This window comes from Bos indicus x Bos taurus, chromosome 8, assembly GCF_003369695.1.
Source record: "Bos indicus x Bos taurus breed Angus x Brahman F1 hybrid chromosome 8, Bos_hybrid_MaternalHap_v2.0, whole genome shotgun sequence".
Classification (NCBI taxonomy): Eukaryota; Metazoa; Chordata; class Mammalia; order Artiodactyla; family Bovidae; genus Bos; species Bos indicus x Bos taurus.
The window spans coordinates 86492987-86511713 of record NC_040083.1 but is presented as its reverse complement, the minus strand read 5'-3'; the positions used below and the strand labels follow the sequence as shown (position 1 = coordinate 86511713).

The 18727-nt window shown below is 37.3% G+C and overlaps 1 protein-coding gene across 3 annotated transcripts in view; it reads right to left on the bottom strand.

The window, feature by feature from the left end:
* The window catches only part of AUH (AU RNA binding methylglutaconyl-CoA hydratase), a 184612-nt gene that overhangs the window by 155372 nt on the left and 10513 nt on the right, over positions 1–18727 (bottom strand). For 2 of the 3 annotated variants that reach the window (XM_027550355.1, XM_027550356.1), the window contains exons 2-3: positions 7661–7728; positions 7464–7551 (exon numbers count right to left, since the gene is read on the bottom strand). The exons of the other annotated variant lie outside the window; for it this stretch is intronic. In XM_027550355.1, coding sequence (XP_027406156.1) covers positions 7464–7551; positions 7661–7728 — 156 coding nt within the window. The remainder of the gene's footprint in view (positions 1–7463; positions 7552–7660; positions 7729–18727) is intronic. 3 annotated transcript variants of the gene reach the window in all.

The window sequence follows — 18727 nt, the reverse complement described above, 5'->3', positions numbered from 1 at the left end:
TGTATATTCACTTAATACAACTTCTTAAAATACTTATTACAGAAAGCTAAACTACATCTGTAGACACAGTTTACATACGTGCAGTCATAATGGGAACATCATTTTATAGGTAGCTATCTCTTATAACATCCTTCTAACTATACAGTGGAAGTGAGAAATAGATTTAAGGGACTAGATCTGATAGACAGAGTGCCTGATGAACTATGGACGGAGGTTTGTGACCTTGTACAGGAGACAGGGATCAAGACCATCCCCAAGGCAAAGAAATGCAAAAAAGCAAAATGGCTGCCTGAGGAGGCCTTACAAATAGCTATGAAAAGAAAGGAAACAAAAAGCATATTTTTGAGATTAGTTGTTTGTCCGTTGCTTCATTTGCTATTATTTTCTCCCATTCTGAAGGCTGCCTTTTCATCTTGCTAATAGTTTCCTTTGTTGTGCAGAAGCTTTTAAGTTTAATTAGGTCCCATTTGTTTATTTTTGCTTTTATTTCCAATATTCTGGGAGGTGGGTCATAGAGGATCCTGCTGTGATGTATGTCGGAGAGTGTTTTGCCTATGTTCTCCTCTAGGAGTTTTATAGTTTCTGGTCTTACGTTTAGATCTTTAATCTATTTTGAGTTTATTTTTGTGTATGGTGTTAGAAAGTGGTCTAGTTTCATTCTTTTACAAGTGGTTGACCGGTATTCCCAGCACCACTTGTTAAAGAGATTGTCTTTAATCCATTGTATATTCTTGCCTCCTTTGTCAAAGATAAGGTGTCCATATGTGCGTGGATTTATCTCTGGGCTTTCTATTTTGTTCCATTGATCAATATTTCTGTCTTTGTGCCAGTACCATACTGTCTTGATAACTGTGGCTTTGTAATAGAGCCTGAAGTCAGGTAGGTCGATTCCTCCAGTTCCATTCTTCTTTCTCAAGATAGCTTTGGCTATTCGAGGTTTTTTGTATTTCCATACAAATTGTGAAATTATTTGTTCTAGCTCTGTGAAGAATACCGTTGGTAGCTTGATAGGGATTGCATTGAATCTATAAATTGCTTTGGGTAGTATACTCATTTTCACTAAATTGATTCTTCCAATCCATGAACATGGTATATTTCTCCATCTATTAGTGTCCTCTTTGATTTCTTTCACCAGTGTTTTATAGTTTTCTATATATAGGTCTTTAGTTTCTTTAGGTAGATATATTCCTAAGTAATCTCAAAAATATACAAGCAACTCCTACAGCTCAACTCCAGAAAAATAAATGACCCAATCAAAAAATGGGCCAAAGCACTAAATAGACATTTCTCCAAAGAAGACATACAGATGGCTAACAAACACATGAAAAGATGCTCAACATCACTCATTATCAGAGAAATGCAAATCAAAACCACTATAAGGTACCATTTCATGCCAGTCAGAATGGCTGTGATCCAAAAGTCTACAAGCAATAAATTCTGGAGAGGGTGTGGAGAAAAGGGAACCCTCTTACACTGTTGGTGGGAATGCAAACTAGTACAGCCACTATGGAGAACAGTGTGGAGATTCCTTAAGAAACTGGAAATAGAACTGCCTTATGATCCAGCAATCCCACTGCTGGGCATACACACTGAGGAAACCAGAAGGGAAAGAGACACGTGTACCCCAATGTTCATCACAGCACTGTTTATAATAGCCAGGACATGGAAGCAACCTAGATGCCCATCAGCAGATGAATGGATAAGAAAGCTGTGGTACATATACTCAATGGAGTACTACTCAGGCATTAAAAAGAATACATTTGAATCAGTTCTAATGAGATGGATGAAACTGGAGCCTATTATACAGAGTGAAGTAAGCCAGAAAGAAAAACACCAATACAGTATACTAACGCATATATATGGAATTGAGAAAGATGGTAACAATAACCCTGTGTATGAGACAGCAAAAGAGACACCGATGTATAGATCAGTCTTATAGACTCTGTGGGGGGGGGGGGGGGGGGGGAGATTTGGGAGAATAGCATTGAAACATGTATGATATCATGTATGAAACGAGTCGCCAGTCCAGGTTCGATGCACGGTACTGGATGCTTGGGGCTGGTGCACTGGGACGACCCAGAGGGAGGGTAGGGGAGGGAGGAGGGAGGAGGGTTCAGGATGGGGAACGCGGTATACCTGTGGTGGATTCATTTTGATATTTGGCAAAACTAATACAATACTGTAAAGTTTAAAAATAAAATAAAATTAAAATAAAATAAAATAAATTTAAACCAGGAAAAAAAAAAAAAGCACAGGAGAAAAGGAAAGATATACCCATTTGAATGCAGAGTTCCAAAGAATAGCAAGGAGAGATAAAAAAGCCTTCCTCAGCGATCAATGCAAAGAAATAGAGGAAAACAACAGAATGGGAAAGACCAAAGATCTCTTCAAGAAAATTAGAGATACCAAGGGAACATTTCATGAAAAGATGGGCTCGATAAAGGACAGAAATGGTAGGGACCTAACAGAAGCAGAAGATATTAAGAAGAGATGGCAAGAATACACAGAAGAACTGTACAAAAAAGATCTTCACAACCCATATAATCACGATGGTGTGATCATTCACCTAGAGCCAGACATCCTGGAATGTGAAGTCAAGTGGGCCTTAGGAAGCATCACTAGGAACAAAGCTAGTGAAGGTGATGGAATTCCAGTTGAGCTATTTCAAATTCTGAAAGATGATACTGCGAAAGTGCTGCACTCAATATGCTACAAATTTGGAAAACTCAGCAGTGGCCACAGGACTGGAAAAGGTGAGTTTTCATTCCAATCCCAAAGAAAGGCAATGCCAAAGAATGCTCAAACTACCACACAATTGCACTCATCTCACACGCTTGTAAAGTAATGCTCAAAATTCTCCAAGCCAGGCTTCAGCACTACCTGAACCATGGACTTCCAGATGTTCAAGCTGGTTTTAGAAAAGGCAGAGGAACCAGAGATCAAATTGCCAATATCCAATGGATCATAGAAAAAGCAAGAGAGTTCCAGAAAAATATCTATTTCTGCTTTATTGACTGTGCCAAAGCCTTTGACTGTGTGGATCACAATAAACTGTGGAAAATTCTGAAAGAGATGGGAATACGAGACGACCTGACCTGCCTCTTGAGAAACCTGTATGCAGGTCAGGAAGCCATAGTCAGAACTGGACATGGAACAACAGACTGGTTCCAAATAGTAAAAGAAGTATGTCGAAACTGTATATTGTCACCCTGCTTATTTAACTTATATGCAGAGTACATCATGAGAAACGCTGGGCTGGAAGAAGCACAAGCTGGAATCAAGATTGCCAGGAGAAATATCAATAGCCTCAGATATGCAGATGACACCACCGTTATGGCAGAAAGTGAAGAGGTACTAAGGAGCCTCTTGATGAAAGTGAAAGAGGAGAGTGAAAAAGTTGATTTAAAGCTCAACATTCAGAAAACGAAGATCATGGCATCTGGTTCCATCACTTCATGGCAAATAGATGGGGAAACAGTGGAAACAGTGGCTGACTTTAACTTTGGGGCTCCAAAATCACTGCAGATTATGACAGCAGCCATGAAATTAAAAGACGCTTACTCCTTGGAAGGAAAGTTATGACCAACCTAGACAGTATATTAGAAAGCAGAGATATTACTTTGTCAACAAAGGTCCGTCTAGTCAAGGCAATGGTTTTTCCAGTGTTCATGTATGGATGTGAGAGTTGGACTATAAAGAAAGCTGAGCACTGAAGAACTGATGCTTTTGAACTGTGGTGTTGGTGAAGACTCTTGAGAATCCCTTGGACTGCAAGGAGATCCAACCAGTCCATCCTACAGGAGATCAGTCCTGGGTGTTCATTGGAAGGACTAATGTTGAAGCTGAAACTCTAATACTTTGGCCACCTGATGTAAAGAGCTGACTCACTGGAAAAGACCCTGATGCTGGCAAAGATTCAGGGCAGGAAGAGAAGGGGATGACAGACAATGAGATGGTTGGATGTCATCACCGACTCAATGGACATGGGTTTGGGTGAACTCCAGGAGTTGGTGATGGACAGGGAGGCCTGGCGTTTTGCGGTTCATGGGGTCACAAAGAATCGGACACAACTGAGCGACTGAATTGACTGAACTGATCTCTTATAACATGTATTTTTCACACTATAACATAGTCTTCATACTATCATTCTAAATAGTTCCTTAACATTCTACTGAGTGCATGTGTATGTCTGTATATTTGTATAGATCTGTATAATGAAAAACTAGAAGGATAAAAAAGAAAATTAAAATTGCTATTTTTATTAGGAAAACAATGGAATAAGGACATGGGTAAGAATGGGACTTCTCTTTGTATACTTTTTCATATATTTTGTACACACTTCATATGTTTGACATGCTACTTATTATTACCTTTAAAAATGTTAAGGTAAGTAGAATACAATTTTTGCTTCTAAATAACAGATTTAAATGAAAAGTCAGAAATCAATCACTGCAACCTCCAGTGCATGTAGGGATCATTTTTTTTTTTATATCTAAATTTTTTTATTTTATATTGGGGTATAGCCAATTAGCAAAGTTGTGGTACTTTCAGGTGAACAATGAAGGGACTCAGTCATACATATATATGTGTCCATTCTCCCCCAAACCACCGGAATCACTTTAATAATGCTTAATTACCTGTTCCTCTAGTATGTTAGAAAAAGGACACAGAAAAAAGAACCTAAGGCAGGAGCCAGAGATACTGTCAGTGAATAGGAGACTAGTCTGAGACAATTTCAGAGAAACTACTCACAACCCAATAACCCTTGAAAACAAAATCAGTGAATCACAGCACACTTTAAAGGCTAATTGGTGGTGGTGGTGGTCTAGTCACTAAGTCGTGTCTGACCCTTGTGACCCCATGGACTGTGGCCTGCCCCGATCCTCTGTCCATGGGATTCTCCAAGCAAGAATCCTGGAGTGGGTTGCCATTTACTTCTCCAAAAGGCTGATTAAATTAAGCAAGTACATGGTGAGTCTCTATTATATGCTGTGATGTGAGAATACATAAGAAGATTTTCAAGGAAGAAAAAGAGAAGTTACTATTCTCAAGAAATTTGAAGCAAGATCACTCCATAAGCTTTAAGTTTCTGGAAATGAACAAGATGCCACTAGAACACAGATGTACAGAGAAGAGAAACCTTTGTGGGGGCAGAAAGGGAAGAGGAAAAATGAGCAACTTTAGGGAATGGGAGCTAAGAGAATAACCAATAAATGAGTACACTATTTGTGAGGATTTTTCTTTTGAATATAACTGCTACTGCTAAGTCGCTTCAGTCGTGTCCGACTCTGTGTGACCCCACAGACGGCAGCCCACCAGGCTCCCCCGTCCCTGAGATTCTCTAGGCAAGAACATTGGAGTGGGTTGCCATTTTCTTCTCCAATGCATGAAAGTGAAAAGTGAAAGTGAAGTCGCTCAGTCGTGTCCGACTCTTCACAATCCCATGGACTGCAGCCTACCAGGCAACTCCATCTATGGGATTTTGCAGGCAAGAGTACTGGAGTGGGGTGCCATTGCTTTCTCCTACTTCAGAATAAAAGTTAACACTCTAATTATATGAAAAACTGTATTCTTCAACAAGAATAAATAAATGCTGCTGCTGCTGCTAAGTCGCTTCAGTCGTGTCCAACTCTGCGTGACCCCATAGACGGCAGCCCACCAGGCTCCCCCGTCCCTGGGATTCTCCAGGCAAGAACACTGGAGTGGGTTGCCATTTCCTTCTCCAATGCATGAAAGTGAAAAGTGAAAGTGAAGTCACTCAGTTGTGTCCGACTCCTAGTGACCCCATGGACCGCAGGCCACCAGGCTCCTCTGTCCATTGGATTTTCCAGGCAAGAGTACTGGAGTGGGGTGCCATTGCCTTCTCCAATGCATGAAAGTGAAAAGTGAAAGTGAAGGTGCTCAGTCATGTCCTACTCTTAGCGTTTTCATATTATGAAAACCATTTTAATAAATTTTAGTCCTTATAAAAACTATTAACAGCTACAATATATTGACTTCTGCTCTGTGTGTTATGTACACTGTCACATCAAGCCTCTGACAACACCAGGAGGATCACATTACTCAAGCTGGACATATGTATAAGCAGCAGAAACTTTACTGCAAATCGTCCTCACCTAGGCAGTTGAGCATGATAAACCTACTCTCTTTGATTACCAAACTGAAGCTAAAACTAATCCTTTTATAAATGGTACATTATAACAAAAACTATAATATAATTCATTTACACTGAATGTTCTTAAATACCATAAAATTTTATAGTATTTTAAGGTGGAAGCTACAGAGTCAGAAGTTTGAAAAATCTAAAAATGACAAACTAAAGAATATCGGCCTAAACCAAGACACTTCTTAAAACATTCTGTTTAAAAATACTCCCTCATGTTCCCAGCACTGCTCTGGGAGTACTCCAAATGCTCAAAAGTACTTGAATGAATAAAATACTATATTTTGTTCCCTCAAATCTTTGATAATCTCAAGTAGATTGTCCCATTTATATGTTTACTGGAAGAAATTTTTTTCACCCCTCAACTTCTATCTTCATTTACTTATTAATAAAATACATTAATACTGTATACTATCAGCATTTATCTTAATCATCTATATTTTTGACTAGTTGAAACAGATTCATTCAATCGCATGACTTAGACATACTTACAAATATGGAAAATGCAAGGCAACTTAATCTTTGGCTTTTGGTAATACAGCACAAATGGAAAAAAATAAAAAAACACTTCACTGCTGTAGACACCAATTTAAAAAAACAATTTGTGGACACATATTTGAGTGGGCACTACTACAGACACAAACCTCCGAAGCACATGTCTACATTTAACGTTTTGCAATGGCACCCCACTCCAGTACTCTTGCCTGGAAAATCCCACGGATGGAGGGGCCTGGTGGGCTGCAGTCCATGGGGTCGCTAGAAGTCGGACATGACTGAGTGACTTCACTGTATTTTTTAACTTTCATGCATTGGAGATGGAAATGGCAACCCACTCCAGTGTTCTTGCCTGGAGAATCCCAGGGACGAGGGAGCCTGGTGGGCTGCCATCTACGGGGTCGCACAGAGTCGGACACGACTGAAGCGACTTAGCAGCAGTAGCAGCAGCAATTACTACTAGTCAGTTGAAGTATTTTTTAAGTAACTTATAAACACAGAGCACACTGTTTTTGAGTAGGAGACACAATTTTTCCTTCCCAGCTCATCTTTCATAAAGATCATTCAAGTACCACAAACAAATATTTTAATTGCTCAAACTATTTTTTCAACTTCCAAAACAACTTCTCCCCATGTTGCAAAGATTTCTTTCTGAGAAAACATTTTTTTTTCTTGTAACAACAGTAGAAAAACAAAGAGGAATTGTTGGTAATGAAATTCAAACCACAGAACACTTTATAATGGAAAATACGCTACTGCTAGGGAAACATTAGACTAGTTTTAAAAATTTAATCTTTTTACATACCAGCACAGAATATCCCAGGGACTTCACTTCTGACTATTATGGTCCGTACTTTCTTATCAGATTTTAAAGCATCCACAGCTTTTGAAAGCTAAACAGAAACAGGAAAGATAAGAAGGAAAAGAGGAAAAATCATTTTCAGGTTGGTGTCAACACTGTACCATAATCTTAGAAGCAAATAGTTTATTCTTTACACTCACCATTTTTATAAGATTTTTACTTAATGAATTTTTGGCATAGGCTCTGTTTATTCCAAGCACCACAATTCCTAGTTAAGGGGGAAACAAAAAAGCATTTGAGTTAGTGAGGTATTCAGGGAACAGTTCAGTTCAGTTCAGTTGCTCAGTACTGTCTGACTCTTTGCAACCCCATGAACCACAGCACACCAGGCCTCCCTGTCCATCACCAACTCCAGGAGTTCACGCAAACTCATGTTCATTGAATCAGTGATACCATCCAACCATCTCATCATCTGTCATCCCCTTCTCCTCCTGCCCTCAATCTTTCCCAGCACCAGGGTCTTTTCAAATGAGTCAGCTCTTTACATCAGGTGGCCAAAATACTGGAGTTTCAGCTTCAGCATCAGTCTTTCCAATTCAGGGTACAGATTCCCATATATGCAAAGCTAGTTAACTTGGGACTTGGGAATCTACCACCTCTCTGAGGTTCACTTCAAGAGCTTTATCCTAATTTTCATGTTTACCGTCCTTTTCAAGCGTATTTTTGAAAAATTTGGTATACATATTTATAAAATCAATCTCATACTTAACATTCACCACTTTTGTCCAGCCTTTTAGAGAACTTTGTAACAGCATGTCCCCTTCAATTCCTCTCTCTTTACGCACCACCAAGGTAATATGCCACATTTTACAATTCTACACATTTTAAATTTTACATAGCTTAATCAGACTACAGAGTAGGAAGGCCACATTTAAAATATAGCTTTATTATCTTCAGTATACATAGAAGTACACAATAGCTAACAATTTCTTGTCACAGGCAAGCATTATGGGATCAGCTTTTTTTTGCTTGTGTGTGTGTGTGTGTGTATGTGTTTATTAGTCACTCAGTCATGTCCGACTCTGTGCAACTCTGTGAACAGTAGCCTACCAGGCTCCACTTTCCATGGAATTCTCCAGGCAAGAATGGGTTGCCATTCCTTTCTCCAGGGTATCTTGCTGACCCAGGGATCAAACCCCGGGGTCTCCTGCATTGCAGGCGGGCTCTTTACCATCTGAGCCACCAGGGATTAATACTTCAACTATTCTATTTGCCACACTACATAGTTTTCAATATTTCCATCCCAAGTTTCTCTCCTGACTCTGTCCCATGTACTTAACAAAGTCACTTACATTTAGAATTTTCGAGTACATGCTTTTTGTCCTAAAATTACAGGAATTTCAATAAATTGTTTTACATGGTATCCATCAAACAAGAAAACGAAATGTATGTTAAGTCTAATTACATTCACTGCATTTTCAAGTATTATTACTGGTAAAAGAACTTCTGCTTGACTTGGTGTCAATGAGAACTGAATCTTAGAATTTACTCTGTTACCACCCTGTTCCACATCCCAATAGAGGATTATTTTAAGTCAAAAACAAATAAGTAAAGTGCAGCTCATTTGTAAGACTACCACTTTTGCTCAGTATAAAATTTATCTTAGTATATTACCCCTTTTTCAATTCAGGCTATTTCCTCAGTCTCTTATCATAGACAATAAGTTTGGTCTATTTATCCCCTTATACCATCTGTTTTTTATTTGTCTCTATTTACTTTGTAGAATGGTTTCTAGTTTTCTTACTTCTCTTAAATTCTAACTTATTTATATTTTAATGATCACAGCAGAAAAATTATATACTGAAATGTTATTCTGCCATAAACTACTTCTTTTGCTTTCATTACTATATTTAAGAATAAGTTATGTTTGTCAGCTGCTTACATTATCTATATACTTCATTTCAGGTCAGTAAGGGGACCTCAATAAATACATTATTGACAATCACTGGTCACATTATTCTGAATATTATAAATCTTTGACAATATATGGGGAAATATCATTATATATCAGATTTCACCCAATCATAGGAACCAAAGTTAAACTGGTTTAATGATCATTTGTCATTTGTTTTCTGAACTGACTGTTCTTACTGTTTGCCTATCTTATTACAGTTGTCGTTTGCATTTCAAATGATAAATTTTTAGATTACAGATATTAATTCATTATTTATAGAACAGATCTCTTCCCTATCATTCACTTTTAAAAGTCAACTTGTTTATGGCATTTTTTTGCACCAAAGTTTTAACTTTTTATATATTATTGCCTTTGCAACTTTTGACTTAGTATCTTCCTTAGAAAGAGTTTTCAATGAAAACACATGTTCACACAAACACTTACACCAGAATGATCAGAACAGCATTGTTCAAAATATTCAAAACCTGGAAACAACCCAAATATCCATCAGTTGATGAGTGGATAAACAAAATATAACAAATCCATGTAGTGTAATATTTAGCAAGAAAAAAAAAGAAGCATCAATACATGTGCAACATGGATGAACCCTGAAAACATGCTGAGTGAAAGAAGCCAGGGACAAGTGAGCACGTACTGTATAATGCCGTTTACATGAAATGCTGAGAGCAGGCACATCAGAAGGGACAAAAAAGGTAGATCAGTGAATGCCTAGGGCCGCTGGAGATGGAGAGACTAAGCAGTGACAGCTAAACAGTGTTAAGTTTCTTTTTAGGGCAATGAAATGTTCAGTACTTGTAGTGGTGATAGATGCACATCTCTATAAATGCACTAGAAGCCATTACATTGTATATTTTAAACAGGAGAATTTTAAGGTATATGAATTGTATCGCAATAAAGCTATTCTAAAAAAAATGGCAATATTCACTTAGACCTAGAAATAAAGCCAAATTAGAGGAAGAACAAGGGCAAAAAAGAAGGTACACATGTGTGGTGGAGTGTGAAAGGGGACCAAACCCTTATCCTCCATGGCAAAAAGTCAGTAGACACATAACACCTAAACGTGAAAATTCCAGAAGTAGAAATATATGTATGTTATTTTAAATGAGATGACATGTGCCCAAAACAATCAGCCAAAGGGTTTTAAATAACTGTTTCTGGAATATGGGAAATGGGGTGGAGGAAAGGACTGTTAGTTCTCAAAACAAACCATATTAAATACTGTTCATATACACTAACTGTATAGGTAATTAAGAAAAAGTAAAACTGAACAAATTCAAACAAAATAAAGGATCCTCTACCTCAATGAATAAAACAATCCTCTGATACTGTCTCCTTACATTGACTACTTTCATTTCTGCTGCTCTCAACTCCACAGGAGTCTTATTCCTCTAATATGCACAAACATTTTTGGCTGGAACCATTTACAAAACAGTCCATTATTTTCCTTCTGATTTTAAAAATCAAATAACTGTATTCTAAATAACTGTAAAAATCACTCTATATCAGTTACATTTTCTAATTATATATTGAGAGTATGTGGAAACTGCAATTTTTTTTAGTGCTATTTTACATAAACTTTTTCTGGCAAATTTATGAAATATTAATAGACTTACGTGGTTCTCTTCAATATTCTAAGTCAATACTCAATCTTGTTCAAAAATACTAACAGTTATGTTTTCTGCTCCAATGTTAATTTCTCATTTCCTTCTCCTGCTGTTTCACTTTAGCTAGGCCTTCAAGTCCAATGTAATATTAGCAAAAATAGTAAGTTCCTTTATTTTGTCAATACCTTTAATGAAAATGTTTCTAAGCATTTCACTGTTTAGTACAATGTTTGCTATGCATTTCTAATAGCTTTTTTTCAAACTGGGGAAATTTATTTCTATGTTCAAACTTACATTTTAAAAAGGTCACTCAGGCCACAGTGTAGAAAACAGATTAGAAGGAAACAAGAATATACTAGACCAATATCCCTTATGAATACAGATGTAAAAAAAATCCTCAACAAAATACTAGCAAGTCAAATTTAGCAGTCATGACCAAGAGGGACTTACCCAGGAATGCAAGGGTAGTTCAGCACAAAAATTGAGCAAAGTAATACACCACACTAACAGAATAAAAGAAAATATTTTAAAATTATATGATCACCTCAACTGATGCAAAAGAAACACTGGACAAAATCCAACATGCTTTAAATGATTTTTAAGAAATAATAACTTAAAAACCTCAACAAGCTAGTAACAGAAGGAAACTTCCTCAACCTAATAAAGGACATTTATAAAAAAAAAAAAAAAAAAACAACTTATAATTAACATCATATTTAATGTTAAAAGGCTTAAGGTCTTCTCCCTGAGATAAAAAAATTAGATAAGGATGTCCATTTTCACCACTTTATTTATTTAACAATGTAATAGAAATTCTAGCAGGGTAAGTAGGCAAAAAAAAGAAATAAAAGGAATTTAGATAGGAAAAAAAAAAAAGAAAGTGAAAGTTGCTCAGCCGTGTCCGACTCTTTGTGACCCCATATACTAAACAGTCCACGGAATACTATAGGCCAGAATACTGGAGTACGTAACCTTTCCCTTCTCTGGGGGATCTTCCCAATTGAACCCAGGTCTCCCGCATTGCAGGCGGATTCTTTATCAGCTGAGCCACAAGGGAAGTCCAAGAATACTGGAGGGGGTAGCCTATCCCTTCTCAGCAGATCTTCCCAACCCAGGAATCAAACCAGGATCTCCTGCACTGCAGGCAGATTCTTTATCAACTGAGCTATGAGGAAAAGAAAGAAGTAAGTCTATTTCCATCCACAAATAATATGGTCTTACACACAGAAAATCCCAATGAATCCATCAAAAACTATTAGAGCTAATAAGTGAACTCAGAAAAGCTGCATAATATAATATCAATATACAAAAATCAGTTATATTTCTATACACTATCAATGAACACTCCAAAAATGAAATTAAGAAAACAATTCAATTTGTAACAGCATCAAAATATATATATATACACAATTACTTAGGAATAAACTTAACCAAGAAATTTCACTGAAAACTACAAAACACACTGAAAGACATCTAAGTAATAAAGAAAGACCTCAGTAATAAAAATCAATCATCAATTTGTTTTCAACAAGGATACCAAGACCATCCAATGGTGCAGGACTTCTCAACAAACAGGGGTGGACAACCAGATATTCACCCACAGAAGAATGGAGCTGGGCCCTTTACTCACAGCATATACAAAATCATCTCAAAATGGATCAACAAACAGGGGTGGACAACCAGATATTCACTCACAGAAGAATGGAGCTGGGCCCTTTACTCATAGCATATACAAAATCATCTCAAAATGGATCTGAGACCTAAAACTGTAACACTCTTAGAAGGAAACAAATGATAAATCTTCACAATCCTGGTTTAGGCAACACTGACTTAAATATGACAATAAAAGCACAAGCAATGAAAGAAAAAAACAGATAAACTAGACTTCATCAAAATTACCAAGAAAGTGAAAAAACCCACGAATAGAAAATATTTGCAAATGATACATCTGATATGGGGTAAATATTGAGATTATATAAAGAACTGGTACCACTCACAACAAAAAGACAACTCAACTGAAAAACAGGCAAAGGATATGAATAAATATTTCTATAAAGAAGACATAATAAATGAGATGCATTTCTATCATTTCCTTTTAGATTCCACATATAAGGGATATCATATGATACTTTCCTCTCTCTGACTTACTTCACTCGGGGATCAACAACAAGTGGTCAACACCGAAATCAGATTGATTATATTCTTTGCAGTCAAAGATGGAGAAGCTCTAAACAGTCAGCAAAAAGAAGACCGGGAGGTGACTGTGGCTCAGATCATGAACTCCTTATTACCAAATTCAGACTTAAATTGAACAAAGTAGGGAAAACCACCAGACCATTAAGGTTTGACCTAAATCAATCCCATATGATTATACAGTGGAAGTGAGAAATAGATTTAAGGGCCTAGATCTGATAGACAAGTGCCTGATGAACTATGGATGGAGGTTTGTGACATTGTACAGGAGACAGGGATCAAGACCATCCCCACGGAAAAGAAATGCAAAAAAGCAAAATGGCTGTCTGAGGAGGCCTTACAAATAGCTGTGAAAGAAGGGAAACGAAAAGCAAAGGAGAAAAAGAAAGACATAAGCATCTGAAAGCAGAGTTAGAAAGAATAGCAAGGAGAGATAAGAAAGCCTTCTTCAGCGATCAATGCAAAGAAATAGAGGAAAACAACAGAATGGGAAAGACTAGAGATCTCTTCAAGAAAATTTAGAGATACCAAGGGAACATTTCAAGCAAAGATGCGCTCGATAAAGGACAGAAATGGTATGGACTTAACAGGAGCAGAAGATATTAAGACTAGGTGGCAAGAATGCACAGAAGTGTACAAAAAAGATCTTCATGACCCAGATAAGCACGATGGTGTGATCTCACCTAGAGCAAGACATCCTGGAATGTGAAGTCAAGTGGGCCTTAGAAAGCATCACTATGAACAAAGCTAGTGGAGGTGATGGAATTCCAGTTGAGCTATTTCAAATCCTGAAAGATGATGCTGTGAAAGTGCTGTATTCAATATGCCAGCAAATTTGGAAAACTCAGCAGTGGCCACAGGACTGGAAAAGGTCAGTTTTCATTCCAATCCCAAAGAAAGGCAATGCCAAAGAATGCTCAAACTACCACACAATTGCACTCATCTCACACGCTAGTAAAGTGATGCTCAAAATTCTCCAAGCCAGGCTTCAGCAATACGTGAACCATGAACTTCCAGTTGTTCAAGCTGGTTTTAGAAAAGGCAGAGGAATCAGAGATCAAATTGCCAGCATCCACTAGATCATCGAAAAAGCAAGAGAGTTCCAGGAAAACATCTATTTCTGTTTTATTGACTATGCCAAAGCCTTTGACTATGTGGATTTTGTGAACTGGACATGGAACAGCAGACTGGTTCCAAATAGGAAAAGGAGTACGTCAAGGCTGTATATTGTCACCCTGCTTATTTAACTTATATGCAGAGTACATCATGAAAAACGCTGGGCTGGAAGAAGAACAACCTTAATCAAGATTGCCAGGAGAAATATCAATAACCTCAGATATGAAGATGACACCACCCTTATGGCAGAAAGTGAAGAGGAACTCAAAAGCCTCTTGATGAAGGTGAAAGAGGAGAGAAAAAGTTGGCTTAAAGCTCAACATTCAGAAAACAAAGATCATGGCATCTGGTCCCATCACTTCATGGAAATAGATGGGAGAACAGTGGAAACAGTGTCAGACTTTATTTTGGGAGCCTCCAAAATCACTGCAGATGGTGACTGCAGCCACGAAATTAAAAGACGCTTACTCCTTGGAAGGAAAGTTATGACCAACCTAGATAGCATACTCAAAAGCAGAGACATTACTTTGCCAACAAAGGTCGGTCTAGTCAAGGCTATGGTTTTTCCTGTGGTCATGTATGGATGTGAGAGTTGGACTATGAAGAAAGCTGAGTTTTGAAGAACTGATGCTTTTGAACTGTGGTGTCAGAGAAGACTCTTAAGCATCCCTTGGACTGCAAGGAGATCCAACCTGTCCATTCTAAAGAAGATCAGTCCTGGGTGTTCACTGGAATGAATGATGCTAAAGCTGAAACTCCAATACTTTGCCCATCTCATGAGAAGAGCTGACTCATTGGAAAAGACCCTGATGCTGGGAGGGATTGGCGGCAGGAGAAGTTGACGACAGAGGATGAGATGGCTGGATGGCATCATTGACTCGATGGACATGGGTCTGGGTGAACTCCGGGAGCTGGTGATAGACAGGAAGGCCTGGTGTGCTGCAGTTCATGGGGTCGCAAAGAGTCAGACACGACTGAGCAACTGAACTGAACTGAACTGATAAGATACTTCTCTCTCTCTGACTTACTTCACTCAGTATGACACTCTCCACTCTCTAGGTCCACCTTTGTTGCTGCAAATGGCATTACTCCATTCTTTTTAACAGCTGAGTAATATTCCATTGTACACATATACCACCTCTTCTTTATCCATTCCTCTGTTGATGGACAATGGGTTGCTTCCATGTCTTGGCTACTGTAAGCAGTGCTACAGTGAACACTGAGGTGCATGTTTCTTTTCAGGCCATGTTTTTCTCTGGATATATGCCCAGGAAAGGCATTGCAGGGTCATATGATAGCTCTGTTTTTAGTTTTTTCAGGAACTTCACTACTGTTCTCCATAGTGGCTGTTCCAATTTACATTCTTACCAATAGTACAAGAAGGCTCCCTTCTCTCCACACCCTCTTCAGCATCTGTTGTTTGTGGGTTTTTTGAGGATAGCCATTCTGACCAGTCTGAGGTACTATCTCACTGTAGTTTTGACTTGCATTTCTCTAATAATTAGCGATGTTGAACATCTTTTCATGTGCCTACTGGTCATCTGTATGTCCTCTTTGGGGAAATGTTAGTTCAGGTCTTCTGCCCATTTTTTATTCACAGACTTAGAAAACAAACTTACAGTTACTGGGGGGAAGGGAATAGTTAAGGACTTTGGGAAAAGTCATGTACACACTGCTATATTCAAAACAGAAAACCAACCAGGACCTGTTGTATAACACATGGAATTCTGCTCAATGTTATGTGCCAGCTTGGATGGGAGTGGGAGTTTGGGAGAGAATGGATACATGTATACCTAAGGCTGAGTCCCTTTGCTGTTCACTTATTGTGAAACTACCACAATATTGTTAATTGGCTACACACCAGTACAAAATGTTTCTGATGTTAAAAAATTAAATTTTTTTTTTTCAAAATTAAATGAAACAATGAATTTGTTACTAAAGAAATGCAAATCAAAAACCACAAAAATTACTTTATGCCCAGTAAGATGGCTTTAATTTTTTTAAAAAAGAAACAAGCATTGACAGGGATGTGGAGAAATAAGAACTCTCATAGAACTCTCACACAGTCTGGTGGTTTCTCCAAACACCAAACATAAAGTTACCACATGATTCTACTCCTAGGTATCTACCCAAGAGAATGAAAACATACATTCAAACAAATAACTATTCACAAAAAAGTTATATCCATTCAATGAAATAGTATTCAGCCATAAAAACAAATGAAATGCTGATACATGCTGTAAAACAGACGAACTCTGAAAACATTAGGCTAAAGAACTCAGACATAAATCACACATGGTATGATTCTACTTCCATGAAGTACCTAGTATAGACAAACTCCATAAAGACAGAAGAGAAATTAGTGGGTTTTAGAAACCTTGGGGAGAAAGGGATGAGGAGGAAGTGAGTAAGAACCATGGCTTTGTTTTGAAAGCAATTTGAAAGGAATTAAGACAGTGGTGATGGTTGTAAACATGGAATAACCTAAAAACTACTGGATGTACACCTTGAAAAGTTAAAATGGTTAATTTTGTACTATGTGAATTTCATCCACATAGACCAAAAAATAATAATAATAATAATTATAGTAGGGGATACTAAACAAGATGCTACTGCAGAGATCCAGGTGAGAGATCACATAGGCTGCGGAGCAGAGATGGAAAGTACATGCTTCTAAAGATAAACTGAAGGTAGTACCAACATAAATATTATCAATAACATTACAAACTCTGTTTATATTCAATCTCTAGATAAAGCACCAGGTCAATCTCTAGATACAGCACTGGATAAGAGAACAAGATGCAACTATCAAAAGTTCTGATGATATAAACTAAGGTTACAAATAACAGAAATTGTATAGGTAGAAGATTATAATCCTAGCCCTAACCCTAATTAGGGTTCTAAAAATATAAAGAACTAACCCAGAAATCTTTCACTTGAATACAAAGAGAATATGCAGCAATTTTTATAATATCCAAATTTTAGAAACATTAGAAAATCATTAACAAATGATGATTATAAACCTAGAAAATCCAAATCAAATAAAAAACCACTGCAAACAAAAGCATATTTATTTGCAACACATGAAATTAATACATCCAGAAACAATAGCCTTCCTATAAAGAGAAATAGAGAAACAGAGGGAGAAAGGAAACCACTTAGAAGATACACTGAAACAAATTATTTCATTTTTATGAACCAGACAGGAAGCAGGATGACCTGGGATACAGGTAACATAAATGAGCAAGCCCTAAGGGTAGGTACTTTTTAAACTGTCCTTTTAAAAAAAAAAAAGGTAGAATTAAACAAATAGAAACATGTTTTTATGTTTAAAAAAAACATTGTATAAATATTCTAATTTTAAACCCAACACAATGTCAATAAAAATATTAATAAGCCTTTTTCTGAAATTATACATGAACATTCCAAAACTCTTGCAGAAAAATAACCATGCAGGAAAAGGAATGAAAACAAATTAAAAAAAAAGAGTAAAGATGAAGGAGTGAGTACCTGGCCCTACTGAAACACAACACAGCTTTAATCATAAAATAATGGAGAACAACAACATCTACAGAGATCATAAAACAGAACAGAAAGACAGTATGGAAATTCAGCTTGTCATAAAAATGCCCTTCAAAACAGTGAAGTAACGATGATTAAGCAGTGTTGGGACAACTGTATACAGACTTGGAAAAAGATAAAGCATCTGTATCTCACTGCAATGATAATTCCTTTATTTTTATCTTGGTGGTTTCAAAAAATGGCGATTTTCTATCATTCCTACCATTCTTCTATAAAAATATGTTCTTCCCTACCACACTGTTTCACATAATCTCTATGGCTTCATGGATTCTTTATTCAAGGTGTTATATAATCCTTTAACACTGTTCCATTAATCCATAAATGTTCAAATTACCCTAGATATGCTCAGTGAGAGCCCTGTAAGGCTGTGCCCTGCCACGATCCTTTTATTATTTGAACACTTCCTTGCTTCCTGGCCCACAAAGATATTCCAGGCTCACCTTTCACTTTCCCTGCTCCAGACCTGAAATCAGACACTTCTCCAAAAAGTCCTGGCTTCTTTCAATGAGGGAATAGTCTTTAGAAACCAAAATCTGGATATCAGATATGTTTACTGCTACCATGCTACTTCATTTCATTTAGACAATTTTAGTGGTCAGAAAAGGAAATAAATGTAAATATGTATACATACAATATACTTATGATTTTTATAAGTTTGTCCTGGTAACTCTAATTCGAATCCAATGCAACAAGTTTCTTCCTCACTTCCCCCCATCCCATACTTATACCATCTCTCTCCTTCTCTTTTTTCATCATAATGAAGTCTAATTCCCAAGACCAACAGGTTTTCATTTGCT